The 19,349-nt window shown below is 56.5% G+C and overlaps 1 protein-coding gene across 1 annotated transcript; it reads left to right on the top strand.

The window, feature by feature from the left end:
* The first annotated feature begins 10,937 nt into the window (after positions 1 to 10,937).
* FABP3 (fatty acid binding protein 3) lies at positions 10,938 to 19,072 on the top strand. Its single transcript, XM_075553331.1, has 4 exons — positions 10,938 to 11,096; positions 15,423 to 15,595; positions 17,483 to 17,584; positions 18,814 to 19,072. The coding sequence occupies exons 1-4, from the start codon at positions 11,024 to 11,026 to the stop codon at positions 18,865 to 18,867; spliced, it is 402 nt and encodes a 133-aa protein (XP_075409446.1). The 5' UTR covers positions 10,938 to 11,023; the 3' UTR covers positions 18,868 to 19,072.
* The last annotated feature ends 277 nt before the right edge of the window (positions 19,073 to 19,349 follow it).

Below are 19,349 nucleotides of genomic sequence, written 5' to 3'. Positions count from 1 at the left end.
GGCCTTTCCCGCGTCTCTCTACTGTCTCTTTGTATTGGACCACTCAGGGCTGTGGTTGAGTGCAATGCTGAGGGCAGATGAAAGCGACTGTCACTCACTCACTGCTCTAGAGGAGATGCCCACCCACAGGGACCCTATAGATCAGGCTAGAAGTGCCCTGTGGGTTTCCAAGAGGGTAACTCTTTATAGGAGTAGAAAGCCTTGTCTTTCTCCAGTGAGGTAATGGTGGTTTCAAACTGCTGCCCTTGGGGATCGCAGCCCAGTATATAACCTCTTACATCACCAGGGCTAACTTCTAATCATTTTCAAACTTGAAAGTTCTGATGAGAATGCATGAAGAGTGAGCCAACGCACAAAGAAACCGGGTTGTTTCTGTGATGTGCCACAGTCTTAACATGAAAAACAGCCCCGATCGCACCATCTTTGCCCCCTGCACCTCCTTGAACATATGGGGAAACTGAGGCCCAGGGGGATTACAGGCGCTGCTCCAGGTCCCCGAGCCAGACAGCCTCCTGAGCCTCCTGAATGGGGGTTCTCCCTGTTGCTCCTCTCCCCTGTCCCTACACAGGACTCCCAGGGCTGTCCCTGGGACAGCAGGACTTCTGTTCCCATCTGAGGTCACCCAGCACAGCAGTGGGACCCAGTCTGCTGCTCCCCACTGGGGCTCCATCCCACTGTGCTCCCGCCTCCCCCAAGCAGAGCCTGGGTCTCGGGGACTGAGTCTGGGCTTCAAACAACAAACTCGGAGACCAGATCTTTTCCCATGTATGCTCTGGGAAGGAGGCAGGGGTGAACAAGGCCTAAGGCTGACACCTGGGTTCTGGGGACCTGAGCACAGGAGGTGCTGACCCCAGCATGCATGCTACTCTACTGCAGGACACCCCCAAGATGAATCCAGATGGCTGTCATAGCCCTCTGGCTGTCAGCAACCTAAGTTTCTCCTTGTCCCTGGCCTTGGGCCCTCCCTCCTGCTGCTAGGCTGCCTTTTCTCTGAAGTTGTTCTCAGCGCCCACCCCAGCCTCCGAGCACCCTCTCCCCAGCAGCGCTCCCACCTTGCCGGTTTCTGGCGAGCACCAGTAAGGGAGCTCAGAGGGCAGGCCTGGGGGGGGGGGGCCCACGCTCCCTCTTCCAGGAGGGGGCGCGCTGTCGCTTGCAGAGGACCCTGCTCTCCCAAGCGCTCAGCCCTGTGGATCGCAGCCAGACCACAGCCCCTGGGCAGACAGGCAGGGAGGGACGAGGGAATCCCAGCTTCCAGGGAAGAGCAGCGATGGCGGTGGGCGGTCACACAGTGTCCCTGAGTGAGTCTGAGTCCTGCTTCGCTTCAGGTGACCTTGAGTCCAACCGAGTGCCCACCCCAGGCCCCGGGAGGTCTCTGCTGTGCTGTGAGGGGAAGGGACTCTGGACTGGCTGCCTTTGTCCTTGACATGAACCATCCGTTCATGAACTCCTCTCAGAATTGACCCTGCTCTCTACTCCCATAGACAGTTACAGTCTGAGACCCCCGGGGAGGGCACGGGAAGTGGGGGGCAGTTTTACCCTGTCTTAGAGGGTCACTGTGAGCTGGCATCGACTCGATGGCAGTAAGATTGAGATTCCTCCCCCAGGACAACCATGCCCTGATCCCGGCATGCTTTGCCAAACCATGGGTGTGTCTGAATGGCCCAGCGCCCTGTTTGGGCTGCCCTGGCCACGCGGCAACCCCCCACGGGTGTGCCTCGGCAGGACCTGGGGTAACACCCGCACCCCTTCTCTCAGAAGCTCCGAGTCAGGCTCCAGTCCACGCACGTGGTGTGCACTAGTGCGCAGACTCCTCAGATGAAGCCGCTTAGGCAGAGATGCAAAGCCCCCACCCAGCCCACATAGCTGGCTGCCGGTGTGGAACACTGAACAGCAGAACAGCAGCTGATTTCAGAGACTTCCAGATCCTGGTGCCCACTCTGCCCTTCGTCCAGAGTAATAGAGCATCCAGGATCACGGCCATGGCTCCCTGCCTCCCATGGCAAGCTCTGGCCAGAGAAGGGATGTGAGCCGAAGTCCAGCCTGGTGTTGAACTAGGAGAGATGTGGCCCTCTCCACCTGCCCCTCCACCACCATTCTCCATCCCCGATTCCTGCTGGCAGCAGTGTGGGCGTCCTGGACCAAGCAGCTCAGGAGAACCGCATGGCCTCCTGACCCATCTCCATCCCGGCCTCCATACATCTGCCCTGTGGGACTCTTTCCCAGCATGATGCTCTCCTCCTCAAAACCTCTCCGTGACTCCCCCAAAGCCAGCTTCTTCAAGGATGCTCCAGGCCCTTCCCTGTCTGGTCCCCAACTCTCATCTTGCACTCTGCTCCCAGGCTGTGCCTTAGGGATGTCGCATGCCTCCCGACTATTCTGCGCCCCCTGCCTTTCCAACCGCGTGCTCCACACCTGACAAAAAGAGCAGCCTAAAGGCTCCTCTAGGGTGAAGCCCCTCCTGGCTGAGATGGGCCCCTGTCCCATGGCCTCTGAGATAGTGCGTGCCTATTGTACTGTCCTGGTCTGTAGACTCACACCTCCCCCTCCTCTCTGACCTTTGTGAGGGCGGGGCCCAAGTCTGGGTCAGCTGTTGGTGGTCAGTACCCGGAATGGGCCAGCCATAAGCCAGTGGGGGTCAAGTTCAGTGAGTGATGAGTAACTGCTTGTGTGTGAATGGTCAGACGGGGCTGATGCCCAGTTCAAGGAGACCAAGAGGACATCTAGAAATAGCCCATCCCAGGCCCCCAGACTAGGCCTGCTGCCCAGATCTGCTGGCCCAAGGGGTGGGTGGGGTGGAGCCGAGGATGGCTGGATAGAGACTAAGGAGAGTGGGTCAGACAGGCTGTGGCCTCTGGGATTGGCTACCAGAGGTAGGACAGGCCCTACCCACTGCTGGCAGGTAGTCCTGGCACTCAGGCCTTAGTGACCTTCAGTGATTGGTGAGTATTTCAAGCTGCACTGAGCATCACCTGCTCCCCTGGCCCCACAGCTTGTAGGGCAAAGGGGAGCCTGCCAGCCTCCCCACAGACGAGGAAGCAGAGACACTGGAAAAGTTTGTCCCCTCTGCCACACCTGGCATACATAGTCCCCTCCCTGCCCTCTTCCCCACTTGGAAGGCCCCTTCCTGAACCACCCACCAAGTGTCAGAGCTTGAAAGACGAAGCGATCACCAAACCCACACCCCCTGTGTCTCCTCCCCTCCTGCCGATAGAGTCCAGGGCAGGCAAGAAAAGGGACTGGCCCAAGGTCACAGAGCAAGGCAGAGCTAAGACGTCACGGGAAAAGTCCATGTGGAACAGTGCTGCGGCCATAGGGGCTCTGGGTTCTACCCCTGGCTGCCATCCGTAAGGCGGGCCCCTGGGTTCTACCCCTGGCTGCCACCCGTAAGGCAGGCTGGGATTCTATCACCAGGTGGTTAAAGGATGACATGCATTAAGACCAAGAGTCAGCATGGCAACAGTGTCAGTAATTGTTATGATTCAATGGTACTTCTCCAGCGCCCTGCCCCGTCCACACGTGTGTTATGTCCTAACCCTTCTCCCTGTGAGTGTAGTCCCAGATGGGGGAAAGGCTTCTTTGTTACATGAAGGAGACCATTTCAGTGTGGTGCTATCTTGAACCAGTCACCTCGGAGATATGCAAGGAGCAGGCCAGACAGAAGCAGGGCAACATAGCTATGGGAAGTGAGACATCACACCACCTGGGGCGTGCTAAGAAATCAAGAGATGACCTTCTCCCAGGGCAGAGAGAAAGTCTCCTTCCTTGAGCCCACTGCCATCAAGTGATTCTAACTCACAGAGACCCCTGAAGGCCGAGCAGAACTGCCCCTGTGGGTTTCTGGGGCTCTAACTAGCTACAAGAGAAGACAGCCTCATCCGTTCTCCGAAGAAGCACCTGGTGGATTCGAACTGCCAGCTTTTCAGTTAGCAGCCTAGCAGTTAACCCCCTGAGACACCAGGGCCCTTTCCCCCTCGTGTCAGTGCCCTGAATTCAGACTTCTGACTACCTACATGGGGAGAAATACATTTCTGCTCAGTAGGCCACCCACTTGGGGTATTTCTGTCCTGGCATGATCAGGAAATTGAGCAAGCCATGCTTTCTACACAGCTCTTCCAAGCGCACAAGGCTCTCCAGGCAATTTCACGCCTGCCTCACAACCCTAAGAGGTGGCATGATCATCCCCACCATGACAGGTCTGGTTTTCCTGCCTTTTCCAAGACAGAGCAGGTTGACATCCATGGTACCCCCTGAGGGGGAGGGGACAGGCACAGATGGATTGGCTTGCCCAAAGCCACATAGTATCCAGTAGAGATGGCCTTGTCTCCCACCTGCCCTCCCCACTCTTCAACAGGTCAGGTCCTGGCTCCTCAGATGGAGGGAGCTGGCTGGCTGGGTGGCTGGCTGCGATGCCACCCTGGGCTCCTCTTGGCCCTGCACAGGAGGACCTCACTCTCAGGAGAGACAGGCTTCCTGTGACCTCATCCTGCTCTTGAGCCTGACCCTTCCAACCTCTTGGTCTTCTATCTCCCACCTCTAGGAGGGACACCCCCACCCCCAGTCCACCCAGTCCTTCTTGCACCCAGGGCTCTTCCTATCCAGCACTGTTCACAACAGCATCGCATAACCAGCCCCCGATGCTGCCCCTGCCACCTCTAGTCGCCTCCAGCCATCCTCCAAGACCTGACCCTAAAATAGCCCAGACTCTAAGGCCAAGATGCCCCCTGCCATTCCCAGCCCTCCCCTCCCCCCAAGTGCCCTCCCTCATGGCTTGCCAGCCCCCCTCCCCCAGGGGCACACAGCAGCCTCTGCTCACACCAGTCAAGCACATCAAGACTCATGGAGCTGCCAGGGTTCCCTTGGAAACACATGCAGGCTGCTCCTGTGATGGAGTGGCAGGGGAGCAGGAGTGGTGGTGGTGGGCGGGGGGCGGGGTGGTGTCACATCACGGAACACTTGAACAACATGTGCATTTTGCTGAGTTTTCATTTCAGACAGGGGGACGCTGTACTTCTGCGACAGAGCCAGGGACAGTTCCACATCTGGGATCTGGCTTCGCTACTTCCTGGTAAAGGTCCTGTGCCCAAAGACTGCTACCCCTGCCATCCAGGCTGCACAGCGACTCCCAAGGGGCATCTTGCACCCACGGGAAGAACTTAGGGCCCACCACCGGGAGGGCCCAATGGCCTGGCCCCCGGGGGAGGATGGAGAAAAGGGACACAAGCAGGATAGTCTGGCAGGGCTATGGGGGTAGAGGGGGTTATGGGGGTGGGAGAGAGTGTGTTGGGTGTGATGGACAAGGGCGGAGGAGGGACCAGAATGTCCACCCAGAGAGGACACTGCCATGAGCAAGCAGCTCTTCTTGGCTCTGTAGAGACTGTCCGGGCCACACAGAGAACAATGTCCACCTGGCCCCCCTCTCCCTCGCAGGGCCTCCTAAGTAATAGGAGAGGGAGACGCTGAAACAGGGCAGCAGGGTAAGTGTCCCAAGGGCCACAGTGGGGCTTCCTGAGGCAGGCTCTGTTCAGCTGGAGCCTGAAAAGTGGGTGGGGGGTGGGGAGGCAGAGGGAGGACTACAGGCAGGCCACATCCCACACTGGGCAAGAGAGAAACTTGGGGCTCTGTTGGGGTACAGAAAGGAGGTCAGTGTGGCTGCAGTGTGCATTGCCCGCCAGGCCCTGGCAGGGGATGGAGCCCTTATGCGGGGGGCGGGGCCGGAAGGCTTTCCCAGACATACAGAGGAGAGGAGAGAAACAGTTCAGCTTTGTTCTGTACTCCCAAATTCCCAAACACTATCTTCCCCCGGTCCTTGGGAGGCAAGCTAGACAGAGATTCTGACAGGCTTCATCTTTTTGAAACATGAAAGAAAGTAAGCCTCACTGGAGGGCTTACAGGGTGTGAACCCTGGTCCCACTTGGGTTCTCACTTCAGACGGAGCCACTCAGCCATGAGTGAGAGATGGTGCAAATGCTGACGTCCTCCGCTCCCAGCCACAGGGTTGGCGGTACAAACCTAGCCAGGGGCAGCTTGGCAGGCAGCCTGCCTTGGACACCTATGGGGCTGTTCCGCTCTGCACCCTTGGGGCTGTCCGAAGCCACGGGAGATTTCACAGCTACTAACAGCGCCTTGCCAGGCTTGATTCTTCCCACAAAGTCCCTGGGTGTTACACATGGTTGGCACACCTGACTGCTCACCAAAAGGTGGGCGGTTCAAATCCACCCAGGAATGCCGTGAACTAATAAATCTGTCTTGGAAGAAGTACAGCCATGCAGAATGGGTCTTTAGAAACCAGGAGGTGAGGCTTTGTCTCATGTGCTTTGGACAGGTGGTCAGGAGAGCTCAGTCCCTGGAGAAAGACCCCAGGCTTGGTCTAGAGCAGTGGTTCTACACCTTCCCAATGCTCCCGCGACCCTCCCATACAGGTCCTCAAGTGGTGGTGACCCCAACCATAACAATATTTTTGTTGCTACTTCATCACTGTCATTTTGCTACTGTTATGAATCATCATGTAAATATCTGATATGCGGGATATATTCTTATTTTTACAAATTGAACATCATGAAAGCATAGTGATGAATCACAAAAACAATATGTAATTATATGTTGTGAAATATTTATTTCTAAGGACAAATAAGTGAAATTTTGTCTTGAAGCATGGTGTAGCATGGGTAACAGCCTTATAACAACTGCAAACTACATTGCTACACTTCACGGCAGTAAAATGTGTGAAAAGTCAACGTCAGTGTGAAGGTTGAGATGGCTTCTTTCTCATGAGATCAGCATATCTGCATGTGAGAGGACCCGCCTGGAGACAGATAGAGAAGCTGGGTCTCATTCCTAAGACCATCGGAAATATGTTTTCCAATGGCCTTAGGCGACCTTGGTGAAAGGGGTGTTCGGCCCCCAAAGGGGTTGTGACCCACAGGTTGAGAACCTAGTGCTGCCCTCGAGGCAGGCTCTCGGAGATGGCCTGACACAGGGGCTGCAACGCTGGGCTCCCACGCAGGAACAGCTGTGAGGAGGGTGCCCGCCCGGGGGGTTTCCATTCGGGTGTCCACAGGCTCGCTGTGAGTCAGAACGAACTGAGCTACACCCAACAACAACAATGGGCCATGAAAGAAAGGCCTGGCAATGCCCTGGGCCACCGGCTCTGAAATGTCAGCTACTGAAAATGTCGTGGAGGAGCCCGGTTCTAGTGACATGACTCGACGACCACGCTTGGGCTCTTCAATCGAGGACTCAGTTAAGAATCATGGCCAAGAAACCAATGCGACCAAAGAATTTGGGCATTATCCTGCCACCCATAGGAAGGACAGTTGGTTTCTCGGAAAGGCCTATATAACTGCCCCTCTGTTCTGGGCTGCACCCCACTCCAACAACCCCCCTCCCCCGCCCTCAGGACAAGGAGAGCCACTGTTCTTCCTCTGGGGGATCGGAGGGAGACTGACACCACGGCCATGCAGTTCTCAGAAGGAAGCTGGTGTTGAGCAAGCCTCTACCTTTGCCTTAACTGTTCTCTCTGGCCCAGAGTATCTAGAACTCCAGGAACAGGGAAGCAAACTTCCTAGTGGCACGGTTGCAGTCCCCCTCATGGGGAGTTTGGTGAGAACCCGGGCTTTGGCTCTCTACTTTACCCCCTGCCTGATTCCCACTGAGCCCCGTGCAATGCCAGGCCACAGGAAGCCTCCACGGAGATGGGTGAAGTGGATGAATTATTTAGAGAAACAGAGGGGGCGAAGGAGAGAGGAGGAGACTTTTCCGCACTGTCTGATGGAATGGACACTGGATAACTCTGTGAGGCCCATTTTTATTTGTCCAGGAATTCCAAATCAACAGCAACCAAATCAAACTCACTGTCGTTGACTCACTGCGGACTCAGAGTGACTCTACTGGGACTCCAAGGACTGATGGACTCATTCTTTCTGCACTTTGGGGACAACTTCTGGTGGTGCAGGGGTTACAAGTTGGGCTGCAATCCCTATGGTCAGCAGTTCAAAACCACCAGTGGCTCCGAAGGAGAAAGACTGGGCTTTCTACTCCCATAAACAATTGGTCTCAGAAACAGCTGGTCACTGTGAGTCAGCATTCTCTGGATAGCAGTGAGTCCCTGTCTCCATGCTGATTGAGTGGAGGGTGTGTTTTGCATTCCACATACTATCTCCTGATTCTCACAACAATCCTGAAAAGTCGATGCCCTTCCTCCTCTTAAAGGAGAAAGTGACATTGGAAGGAAAAGGGAGTTTGTTCCTGGTCTCTAATGAGAGTGGCCTAAGTCTAGACCTCAAGGCCCCTTCCAGAGATAGTCACTTCCACATTCACAAGGCACCAAGGGTGGGGGTAGGAAGGTGTGCAGAGCAGGGCTGTCTAAGACTCAATGGCAGCAGAAATTGAGAGCCCCACCACCGGCCCCAGCAATATTGAAAAGTTCCCAGCCACAAGTCCTGGGAGCAGAGGGGAGGTGAGCATTCACAGAATCAGGCTCTAAAAGGGCAAAAGGAGGGCTACCTCATCCCTGGGTCAGCAGGACCTCAGGGTCCAGGGCCGAACCGAGGAAGCAGAGCAGGCTGCCTTCTCCACATCCCACGGCCCCACGGGTCACCCCACCCGGTGTTGCCCGCCCAGCTCATTGGCTCTCCCCTATTTACTCATCTCTCCTCTTTGCCATCCCAGCCTGCAGTTGCTGTGGAAACACAGAGCAGTGATGTCATTATCGGGTGAGGGCTGAGGAGATGCTGCTTTGGGCCAGGACTGGCTCTGCTGCCTGCCAGATCAGGCTCTGCCCAGGGCCAGAGAGGGGAGCAGGAGGGGGGAGCTCCTCTTACCCCGGATGTGGAGAGTGCACCAGGCAAGGAGGATGCAGGGACTCTGGGGGATGGAGAGGCCCGGCTTAGGTGTCAATCTTGCTGGCAGGATCTAAGCATGCAGAGGATAGGGGGCAGGGAAGGTAGGGGCTGACCCAGTGTCTCAAATGGAATACCAGGACTCAAGACCTCCTCACAATTGTAGCATTGCTAATCTGGTCTCAGAAATCAGTGAACTGCAGATTCCAGCAGCAAAGCCTTCTACCCTGGGATTAGGTGCTGAGTGAGACCAGACTCAGGTGCCCTGCCCTAACCAGGGGGAGGAGAATCTGCTACCTTGAAAGGGCAGCAAGCATTTATTAAGTCAGCCATGCCCAGCATTTTAAAGTGCATACTCCCATGTGATCCCCAATACCTCCATGAAGTAAATGATATTATCTCCACCTGACAGATAAAGATCCAGATTCCAGTGCAAGGGTGGACCAGAACCACCTAAGCACACACCATTTACACGGTGGCATCAGGACTGGAACGCTGATCATCCGGTCAGCGGGTTAGCCAGCCCACGCTCCTCACTGTTACATGGCATGGGGGAAGGAGACAACACTGGTCTCTAGTCTTGGTCCCTCTGTATGAGAGCAGAGGCTGGGCCTAAAAGCAGTGACCTTGAATTAGAAACCACACCCCCCCATACACACACCCCTGCACCTGCTCCAGTCTTGAGGTCATTGGGGCTCCCTGCCCAGCCCGGAGGCCTGTTCTGTAGCTTTGGCAGAAATAGGCTCCTGATTCTGACAACTGGCCTTCTGCAAAGGGAACCAAGACTTTTGTGTGGAGCGGGCTCTTCCTCCCTGGCCTCTGCCCAGGACAGCCAACAGGGAGAAAGGAAGGGGCAGATGGTGTCCACTTCCCCATGGAGAAGCAGAGGCTCAGGGGAGAGGGCCCCCATACTGTGGGTACCAACCACGTGTCCACCTCCGACCCAAGCCACGTCTCCCAGGAAGCCTTCTCTGAGCTCCCCAGCAGACCCGGCCTCCCCCTGGCCTTGAGCTGTGTGGAGGGAGGTGTGTCCGATTCGGGGATGTCCCTCCAGGGCCTGAGCAGAGCTGGGTAGGAAGTGAGTCCCGCTAATGAAGGTATGAGCGAACAAGCCCTTCTTTGCTCATCAACCAGCAGAGCCTCGACGCGGCCAGCCACGCTGAAGTGCTTCCCCAGGGACCACCAGCCACTCCAACGGCGGGGCAGCCCTACTGTCCTGGAGGGTCTAACACCGACTCCAGGGCGATGGGTTGGTGGCCTGACAGTTTAGGGGGACTACTTACAAAGCGCCCGTGGCGCAGTGAGCCCGCAGTCCAACGTGGGCCAGACTATGGAGCGCAGGCGCCCTCGGAGGTCAGGGCAAGGGCGGTGGAGAGGAGGGAGATGGCTGACGGGCAGAATATCTGATGGGGGTATCAGGGGTGCAGGAACACCCCAGGAGAGGCTCCGCCGTGCTCAGAGGTGGGAAAGGCCTGGAGACCTCGGAGAAGGGAAGGGCAGATGGATGTTCTGCAGACTGGCGTCCGAGGAGACATTCCTGGGGTGGGTGAGCACGTGTGGGGCAGGGACAAGAGGGTCCCCCTTTGGGCCGGTGGCGGTCCTGCGCTGTACCCAGTCGGGTGCAGGCGAGCGCAGGCTCTGAGTCAGCTAGACCAGACTTGCCACCAGGACGGCAGCCCACCACCTCCTGCCTCGGGTGGCCGCGTCCCTCCGGTCCGCAGGAATCCCGGAGAGCCTTCCCCCGCGGGGGTGGCGGCCCAAGGGCGAGGTGACTTTCTCCGGGGGTCTCACCTCCGCTCTGACCCCAAGCGGGCCAGGGGTTGGAGGACCGGTGCCCCGGGCGCGCTTCCTCCTCGCACGCGGCCGAGGGCCCGGAGGCCAGAGCGGGGAGCGGCCAGGGCTGACGCAGGCCAGCGGGCCGCTGGGCCTGGCCCCCTGCCCCCTTCACCCGCCCTCCCCGGCTGCCCCGGGTGGGGCACGGCGGGGCGGGGCGGCTCCCGCGGGCGCGCGCCAGCCCGGGGCGGGTTTCCGATTTCGGGAGCCCGGGGCTTGGCTCTCATCGCGTCACGTGAGCCGAGGTCTATTTAAAGCGGCGGCGCGCGCCCGGCGCCGCGGGTTCCGGAGTCCTCGCACGCGGCCGGCCTTCCTCGTGGCTGCTCGTCCTGCCGGCGCCTTCCAGTGTCACCATGGCAGACGCGTTCGCGGGCACCTGGAAACTGGTGGACAGCAAGAATTTCGATGACTACATGAAGTCGCTCGGTGAGCGGGGCTCGGGCTGCGGGGCCGGGGGTGGGCTGGCAGCGGCCGAGCGCCGCGCTCCTGCCCGCAGTGCTGCCCTGCGCTCGGGCAGCATCCCTCTAGGACCCGGTCAAGGTTGGGAAGCAGCGGGGCGCGGCGGGGCAGCCCAGGCGGGGCTCGCGGGAGCCTGCTGGAAGGGAGCTTCCGTGGTCAGAGTCAGCAGCAGGGATCCTTCTCTAGGGCGGTGCCGGGAGGAGGCAGATGGACCTGCCTTCAAGTCGATTCCGACTCTTACGGCCTTCCAGGTCCCGATAAACCTGCCCGACAGTAGAACGCTGTACCTTTCTCCCGCGGAGCGGCCGTTGGTTACGAATTGCGGGCCTTGCAGTTAGCAGCCCAACGCGCAACCACTGCGCCACCAGGACTTTCCAGGAAGCAGGGCTGATGCGCCAGCGAAGGGAAAGTTTGGGTCACCGAAGAGCATTCGTGGCAGGCGGTGGGAGGCTTCATGGGGGAAAGTACCTTCACAGCCGCTGTTAAGGACAGCTGAGCACCGCCAGGGGGTGGGGAGGTGTGCCCCAGCCTCAAGTATGCATGCCCAGGAGGGAAACTGCCCACCCGCGGGGAGCCTGAGCCCTTAGCAGCGATTCCCATCCTACCCTGCTGGGAAGGGTTGCCCATGGAAGGTACCCTCTTGATCACCAGGGAGCCCGGTGCCAGGGCAGGAGAAAGGCTTAGCCACCGGCTGAGCACACCACCTCACCTCATTGCTCAGCCACCAATTCATGGTGACTCCATGTGTGTCACACAACTGTCTTTTCCCCAAGTGGATGTTGGGCCTTTATCCTAAGGCTCCCTTGGGTGATCTTGAACTTCTGACCTTCAAATTAGCAGCCAGAGTGTTAATCATTTGTACCACCTGGGGATAATCCTAGCAAGCCCTTCGAGAAAGATCTAGCGGAGAAAGCCATTGGACTACAGCTTCTGCCAGCCAGTCCCAGAGTAGAACAAACCTTTAGACCATAGGCACACCCAGAATGAGGTCATGACCTATTCAAGGCAGGGAGGGTCTAGGGGTAGCTAGCTGTGTGCTGTTAGGGATGGATAAGAATAAAGATCCAAAGAATCTTACAAAAGGGGAGAACCTTGGGGATCTCCATACCTTGCCTAGTTCAACAAATGGGAAAACTGGGGTCCAGACAGAGTGGAAACTCATAGAAATTTCATAGCAGAGCTTACATGAAAACCTAGGTTTCGAGATCTGTAATGCGGAATTCTCCCCAGCACTCCAGACCTGGATGTGGGCCGGTCTGCTGACCCTTTTGACTTCCTGGTTTGGGCTTTGGCGGAGAGTGTGCTATTTTCTCCAGTCTGTGGCAGAGAGAGTAGTCCAAACCATAGGCTCCCGAACTGACATGTACTACTGCTCCCTTTTCAGGAAAACAAAACAGAATTACTCGGCATTCTAAGCATTTGCAATATAACCCATACTCCATGATAAATTGTAGGTATCTGCTTCTGCAGCCCCCCTGGATCTTTCCTACATGGTATCCTGGATTATGGGCTAGGTATTTGCTTTTGCAGCCTCCCTCTGTCCCCCATCTTCCCACCAGGAGCCCCCCCAGTGGCGTAGTGGTAATGTGTTGGGCTGCTAACTACAATCGGGAACCACCATCCACTCCACAGGAGAACAATGGGCCTTTCTTCTTCCAGGCGAGTTACAGTCTAGGAAACTAAGAGGCAGTTCTACCCTACCCTATAGGGCCGTTGTGAGTTGGGATAGACTCGAGGCAGTGAGGTTTTGTTTCCCCAGTGGATCTTTTGGGGGTAGAGGCTGGCCTCACTCACTGGGAAAAACACTACTGTGCACGATCAGACTGGGATGGGGAAGAGCAGGAGCATCTTCACAGTCGAGAGCCGGGCTGCCTGTTGTCCTCCCGGGGCAGAGGGCTCCAAGGAGTGGGGAGGCCCACTTCCGGCACCACGCCTTTCCGGTGAACTCTGTTTCTATGAAACAGGACCACTCCTATGCTGGGCACTCTGTGCAGTGGCTCCAGGAAGGCAGCCCAACCTTGGGCAGCTGTTGGGGGAGAAGTTGGAATTACTCCAATGCAGCCATTGGATCAGAGGGCTGGGCTTCAACATTCATACTTCTCCTGTTCTGTCATTCTGTCCCAACCTGGGACTAGGGAACTGGTCTCCCTAAGACCTTCTGCCTTTGGGCAGCGCCTTCTATTAGATGAGATTCCATCCAGCCTGCTATTCTCACTGTACAGAAAGGCCGAGGCCCAACAGGAAGAGGGGCGCTTGACTTCTGAATAGATACAGCTTCATTTCCAAGTAAACATAGCTCATCCCTAGTCTCTTAAACTCTGTCAGTCCACGTTTTACTTGGCTCAGTCACTTACTGGCGGGCAAATCCCACACCGGCAGAGCTGCTGGCTCAGTGTTGGGGGAGTGTGACTGGCTGGCTCTGAACATGCTGGAGGCAGTTAATCCTAAATTCAAATCCAGGTTTGAAGTTGAGCAAGTGACTTGAGACCCACAAAACAAAGGTGTTAAAACCTATGCTTCAGGGGTGCTGGACAAAACAGATGAGAGTGTTCCTGTCCCCACCTGCTGGGGCAGGGGACACCAGAACGGGTTCATGATCAGGAGCTGGGGACTGGGTCAGAGGTAGCAGGCACATCTGGGGACTTACATATACACACTTACCCCATGGCCTGCATTCTGCCCCCACCCCCCATCTTGGACAGAAGCTAAGCACAGGCTGCTGGGGCAGGGGCAAGGCACTCACGATGGGAGGTTTGGTTAGAGACCAAAGGGCAGATGTCCACAGAAGCTACAACCTGAAAAGGCTTTGCTTAAAAGCTTTCTTCCTCACTCATTGATGGGACACCTTAGAGTTTTCCAGTGTCCAGGGAAGCCATGCTTGGGTTCCCGGTGGGAGTCCCCCGGGGCACCAGAAGACCAGAAGTGGAGCCCTGCCTGTAGGCTTCTTCTCAATCTGTACAAACACTCCCTGCTTTCTATCTACCTTCTGAATCATGGAGAGGGATTTGAACATACACTTGTTGCTGGGCTCTTGAGAGAAGTGAAACCAGGGAAAGTGACACAAGCGTCAAGCGTCCCACCATGTATGGGGACGAGGACGCAGGTGCTCCCCTTTTGGGCCGATTGCTTCCCCACATGGAAATGTCTTTTCCTCCTGAGCCAGTGGTTGGAAAGCTGCTTGGGGGGAGGGGCTCTGCACGCCAGCCACGGACTGCGGGAGACCCAATTAGGTGGCTTTGGAGTCAAACCGTTCTGGAGATGGCTCCCCGAGGTGTGGCCCTGAGCTCTGTCAGCTACTGCATCTGGACACTGGAACCAGTCCTTAGGGAAGCGGAAAGGATTGGATACAGTCGTGCGTGCCTGGCTCCCGGCGCACAGAAAGCACTCCGTGCAAGGCTAGGTCAGAGTGTGCCATGAGGGTCCCAGTTCACACGCGCTTGGGTTTGTTCCACACACGTGCTTCTGCATGTCTCTGCCTGTGAGCAGTGGAGGTCTAGTCTTGCTCCTTAAAGTGCCGTTAAAAAAAAAAAAAGCTCATCAAAACCGGCACTTCCCAGTTGATCCAATGGGCCAGTTAAATTCAAGGCCGAGAAGTCAGCTCGGGATTCCCCAGAGGTAATCATAAGTTTGTTTTGTTCCTCCAAAGACACAGTATGGTCACAGGGGCTTCTCTGGAAGTTCTAAGAAAGTTGACAAACGCTTTAGCAGGGGGGAAAGTCGTGCTGTTTCGTTCCCATCCTGGGGAGGGCTGACCTCTCGAGAATTTCATGGGGACTCTGCCATTTAACCTACAGCCCTGATCTTGCCCCTTCTTTCTGCTCCCCAAATTCAAAGACTACCTCAAAGGTACATCACTTGAGCCCCCTCAAGATGCCCAAACTGCTACTTTTATGTGTAAATTGAAGAGCATGAGACTGGTGGGCAGGAGATAAGGATGGAAAGGGTATCTTCAGGAGATCGCCCTGCACAGGAGCTATGTGGAGTAACGAGAGCTTCATATTTTGGGTGCTTTTGTTTCAGAAAGGTTTTTATGGCAAGACTGCTGACCCAACCTTGTGAATGGCAGCTCTGCGCTGGTTCCTGTGGCCTGTGCCCTGCACACAGCAATGGGGAAGAGAACGTGACCGATGGGCATGCAGAGGCTCTGTTCTCAAGCCCAAGACCTGATCACGGAGCTCTTGGTCCGTGCCTCTTTGCGTTCTGGCCCGAGAGTTGCACGGTTTGCATAAACGAATCAAAATGTGCACGGTTCCTGTACAAATACTGTCCTGGTAACCTTCCCCTTTTTCTCAGGTGTGGGTTTTGCTACCAGGCAGGTGGCTAATATGACCAAGCCTACCACCATCATTGAAGTGAACGGGGAAAACATCACCATAAAGACGCAGAGCACCTTTAAGAACACGGAGATCAGCTTCAAGCTGGGAGTGGAGTTTGACGAGACGACCGCAGATGACCGCAAGGTCAAGGTGAGTCTGGGAAGGGGATGCTGAGTGTAGGGCGAGAGGACCCCAGGGGGCAGGCAGCAAACAAAGTCCCGAAAGCCTGGGCAGTGCTGCAGCGTTCCCAGAGCCAGGTGCGGGCAAGTTCTGTTTTGCTCACTTGTCAGCAGCATCCACTGGCCGCCTCTGGGAATACCAGGCTAAGAGCCTGGTGGCCAGCACGGAGCCTTCCATGTCTACCCCAGTCCCAGCTGGGTGACCTTGTGGAAGGCATGCTGTTGCTCTGCGTTCCTGTCCCCTTTCCATAGTTGGGGGAGTTATGTGGTCACGGCTGTGACCCAAGTACTCGGGAATGCTGCCCAGAAGTCAGGGCCCTCCGCTCAGTGGCAAGGTCATTCAGCAGAGGCGGCGGCAGCTAGGAACAAGAGGCTGAGACCTACTCTGATGTTTTCTCTACCTCCAACTCCTGGACTTGGCAGTGACCTTGAATATCTTCTGTTGCTGCCAGTTGACAGGCAGGACAAGCTACAAGGTTCCCAGGTGGGGCAATCACTGTCTTGGGTGGATTTGTACAGTCTTCCCCCTCTAGGCCTCAGACCCTCAGTCTTGGGCTGCTTGTGGCTGTCTTGCAGCTGTCTCAGGCATCCGACCAAGCCCTGTGGCCAGGTGGGAGTGAGATAGAACTAGGGTATTTGACCTCTATGCTCTCCTCCCCACCTTCACCCTGTGACCAGGCCCCTCAGTTTTCCTCCCTACCTACCCCGTACAGTTGTCCTAAGGAAGGATGGGGGGTGGAGTGGGTATCTGGTCGCCTTGTAGAACGAGGAGTTGGAGCACAACCCAGGAGCACACTGGCTGGCAGCAGACTGGAGATGGTTTCGAGGTTGGCAGCCAGCTTGGGGTAAAGGTGGCTGTCCCACCACATTCGCCTACCTTCTAGGACTTGCCCACCTTCTTGCCAAGGGGCAAGGTGACAAACCCAAGAACTGCTTTGAGGGCCCTGAGTGGATGGGAAGAAAGTTGGTGAAGAATGAGGAAGGTCATGGTCATGAGAGTGCACCAGGAGATAAGCCCCTACACACACACACATGCACACACACACGAAGGTCATGGTCATGAGAGTGCACCAGGAGATAAGCCCCTACACACACACACGAAGGTCATGGTCATGAGAGTGCACCAGGAGATAAGCCCCTACACACACACACACACACACACACACACACACACACACGAACGAACGAGCCCGGCCCACACCCTATCCCATAGGCTGGCACAGAGCCCCCAAATTCCTAAAGAGATGCCTAGGAGAGCTGCCAGTTGAGAACCAGGTAATGCAGGTGGACGGGCCAAGGGACTGAGTGTGCATTTGACCTTGAGAAGTGGAACACTTCCCAGGCACTCAGCCCCGGGACCCTGCGACTGCTTCCTCTGGGACTGCCTTTTGCCCGATGGGGTCAAATGGTGTGAATGACAGGAGGGGATAGGAAGTCTACCAGGGGGGAGGTGACTGTTCAGACTGGGACATGCCCCCCCTTATCTTAAGAGGTGCTGGGGCTCTTTGAGACCAGCGCTGCATAACTCCTTGTGGGAGTCGGAAAAAGTGTGGTCACAGCAAAAAGGCTTCTGAATGTGCAACGACCCAAAATCAACTCAGCACACAACTCGGTAGTGAAGCTGAGGGGTTTGGGGCAATGCAATTTCCTCTGGCAAAAAGCAGTCCCTTCCCCCAGTCTAGGCAGGAGTGGTGCAGAGGCTGGAGGTGAACCAGACCTGCGCAGAGCTGGGGGGAGGTGGCTCATGTTGTCCCTAGCTTGGGTTGGAGGCTGCGTCTCTGGGGCCCCGGTGAACAGATGTCAGTGTGTGTTCCAATCCTAGCTGAGATCTCAGACCAGGCCTCTCCTCTTTCCACAGTCCACTGTGACGCTGGATGGCGGCAAACTTGTCCACACGCAGAAGTGGGATGGGCAGGAGACGACACTTGTCCGGGAACTGAGTGATGGGAAGCTCATCCTGGTAAGATGGGTAACCGGGGAGCCCCACCTAACTGGTTCCAGCCGTTGTCCTTTGGGGAACCCTGGACCTGGGATGGGAAGTGTAGAGGCAGCGTTGGGATGACGTTAGGTGGGCGTGTTCTCTAAGGTGGCTCTGGATTCAGACCGTCAAGGGCTCAACTCTCAGTCGACAGGCTGTGCAACCATGGCCAGGCCCGTCTTGGGACGGAACCATGAAGTGGGTGTGCGTAGGACTCGCCTTGCAGGGCTGCTGGGAGGTGTGCAGGAGGCAGCATCGTCTAGCAGCAGGCCCTGTGTGCTGGCAGGAAGGACGAAGGTGGCACCGTGGCCTGCCTTTCCTCCGTCACCTAGCCTCGGCCGCAGTCAGGGAGAACGCAGGGCCGCCCGCAGCTGGCCTCAGACCCTCTACAGCAGATTCTCCTCTCCCCGCGTGCACTGTCACATTCAAAGCCTTTGGGCAGGGACAAAGCCGGGGGCGGATTCTCTAGTTGACATGCGGTCTTCTCGACCGCTTCAGTCCCACCTCGGTGCCTGCCTGCGCAGTGCTCTCCGTGTACCCACCTACTGGCAGGAACTCACTTCTGGGAACGAACATCTTTTAGCTACAAACACAAGCATGCCAGGCCAAGTACTGGCAATCAGACTCCTCTCCCAGGAAGGGACGAGGCTCCGGCCCTAGTTTAGGGGAAGAAGGGATGAAGAATTAGTGGCCTGACTCAGTCCCTTCCCAAGAGCTTCCAGATATTCTGACTCACCTGTTTGTCTTACCGGCAGCCCTGGTAGTACAGTAGCTATGCACTGGGCTGCTACCGAGAGCCAGCAGTTCAAAGAGCAGGCTTTCTATTCCTGTAGAGTCACGGTCTTGGAGAGCCATAGGGGCAGCTGTACCCTGTCCTTCGGGGCTGCCGTGAGTCAGGTTTCACGGGATGGCAGTGCGGTTTTTCTCTGTCTGCTGTGTGCTATCCACCATCCAAAGCACCAAGGATGAATGATGCCAAGCAGACAGAAATACTGGGGGATCTTGACCCAGTCAATTCCCTTCATGTTTCCTGATCCCCGAGTCTCTAAAAGGAGAATTAGCATGCCTGTCTTAAAGACTTGGCATAAGGATCTGAAAAAAATACATGCGAAGTGCCGGCAAGTGATAAAATACTCCGTAAACGAAGCCGAGGGTCTTCTCCTTCAGTTGGAGGGCCCCCATCTCCGCCCACTCTCTGTCTTTCCTTCCAGACACTTTCCCACGGCAGTGTGGTCAGCACTCGCACCTATGAGAAGGAGGCTTGACGGACTGCTCTGCCAACCAGCGACCACTGGACTCGGCACCAGACTGCCTCACTTGTGCCCCTCTGGCATTTTGTATAAATTCACTTTGGTTGGGGAGTCCTGGGGTCAGGTGGCACCAGCCTGGTCCGGTTCCCACTGTGTATGCTTGCTTTTTTAACTGTCTCCGCAAGGTGCTCTGAGGTCAATAAAGGAGAGCTCAAGGCCACTCACTTGCCTTTTTGCCTCTGGTGACTTGCTTCTGGATGTCTAAGTCGCCCCTGTGCGCCACACCACGGACAGAAATGGCTGCGTGAAGGACCCCCGGACCAAGAAGCACTAGCCAAGAGGGGACAGTGGGAGTCAGCAGTCACCATGTGCAATCAGGATTAAGCATCTGCACCTGCACTTGCTTTTACACTGCCCTTTCTCCAGTCGAACCTGGGCAGCTCAGTGAAGGGGCTTCCCCAGTGCTCCATCCTGCACCAAATGCTCTTGAATCTGGG

This window comes from Tenrec ecaudatus, chromosome 1 (assembly GCF_050624435.1).
Source record: "Tenrec ecaudatus isolate mTenEca1 chromosome 1, mTenEca1.hap1, whole genome shotgun sequence".
In the NCBI taxonomy this organism is placed as follows: Eukaryota; Metazoa; Chordata; class Mammalia; order Afrosoricida; family Tenrecidae; genus Tenrec; species Tenrec ecaudatus.
Note: the sequence above shows the minus strand (reverse complement) of the source record. Positions and strands in the feature narration are given on the sequence as shown.

What these genes read in the sequence shown, in the direction of transcription:
- FABP3 (XM_075553331.1), top strand. Translation starts at nt 11,024, where the DNA reads ATGGCAGACGCGTTCGCGGGCACCTGGAAACTGGTGGACAGCAAGAAT. An exon ending in TGACTACATGAAGTCGCTCG is followed by an intron (nt 11,097 to 15,422) that starts GTGAGCGGGGCT and finishes CCTTTTTCTCAG; the next exon opens with GTGTGGGTTTTGCTACCAGG. An exon ending in CAGATGACCGCAAGGTCAAG is followed by an intron (nt 15,596 to 17,482) that starts GTGAGTCTGGGA and finishes CTCTTTCCACAG; the next exon opens with TCCACTGTGACGCTGGATGG.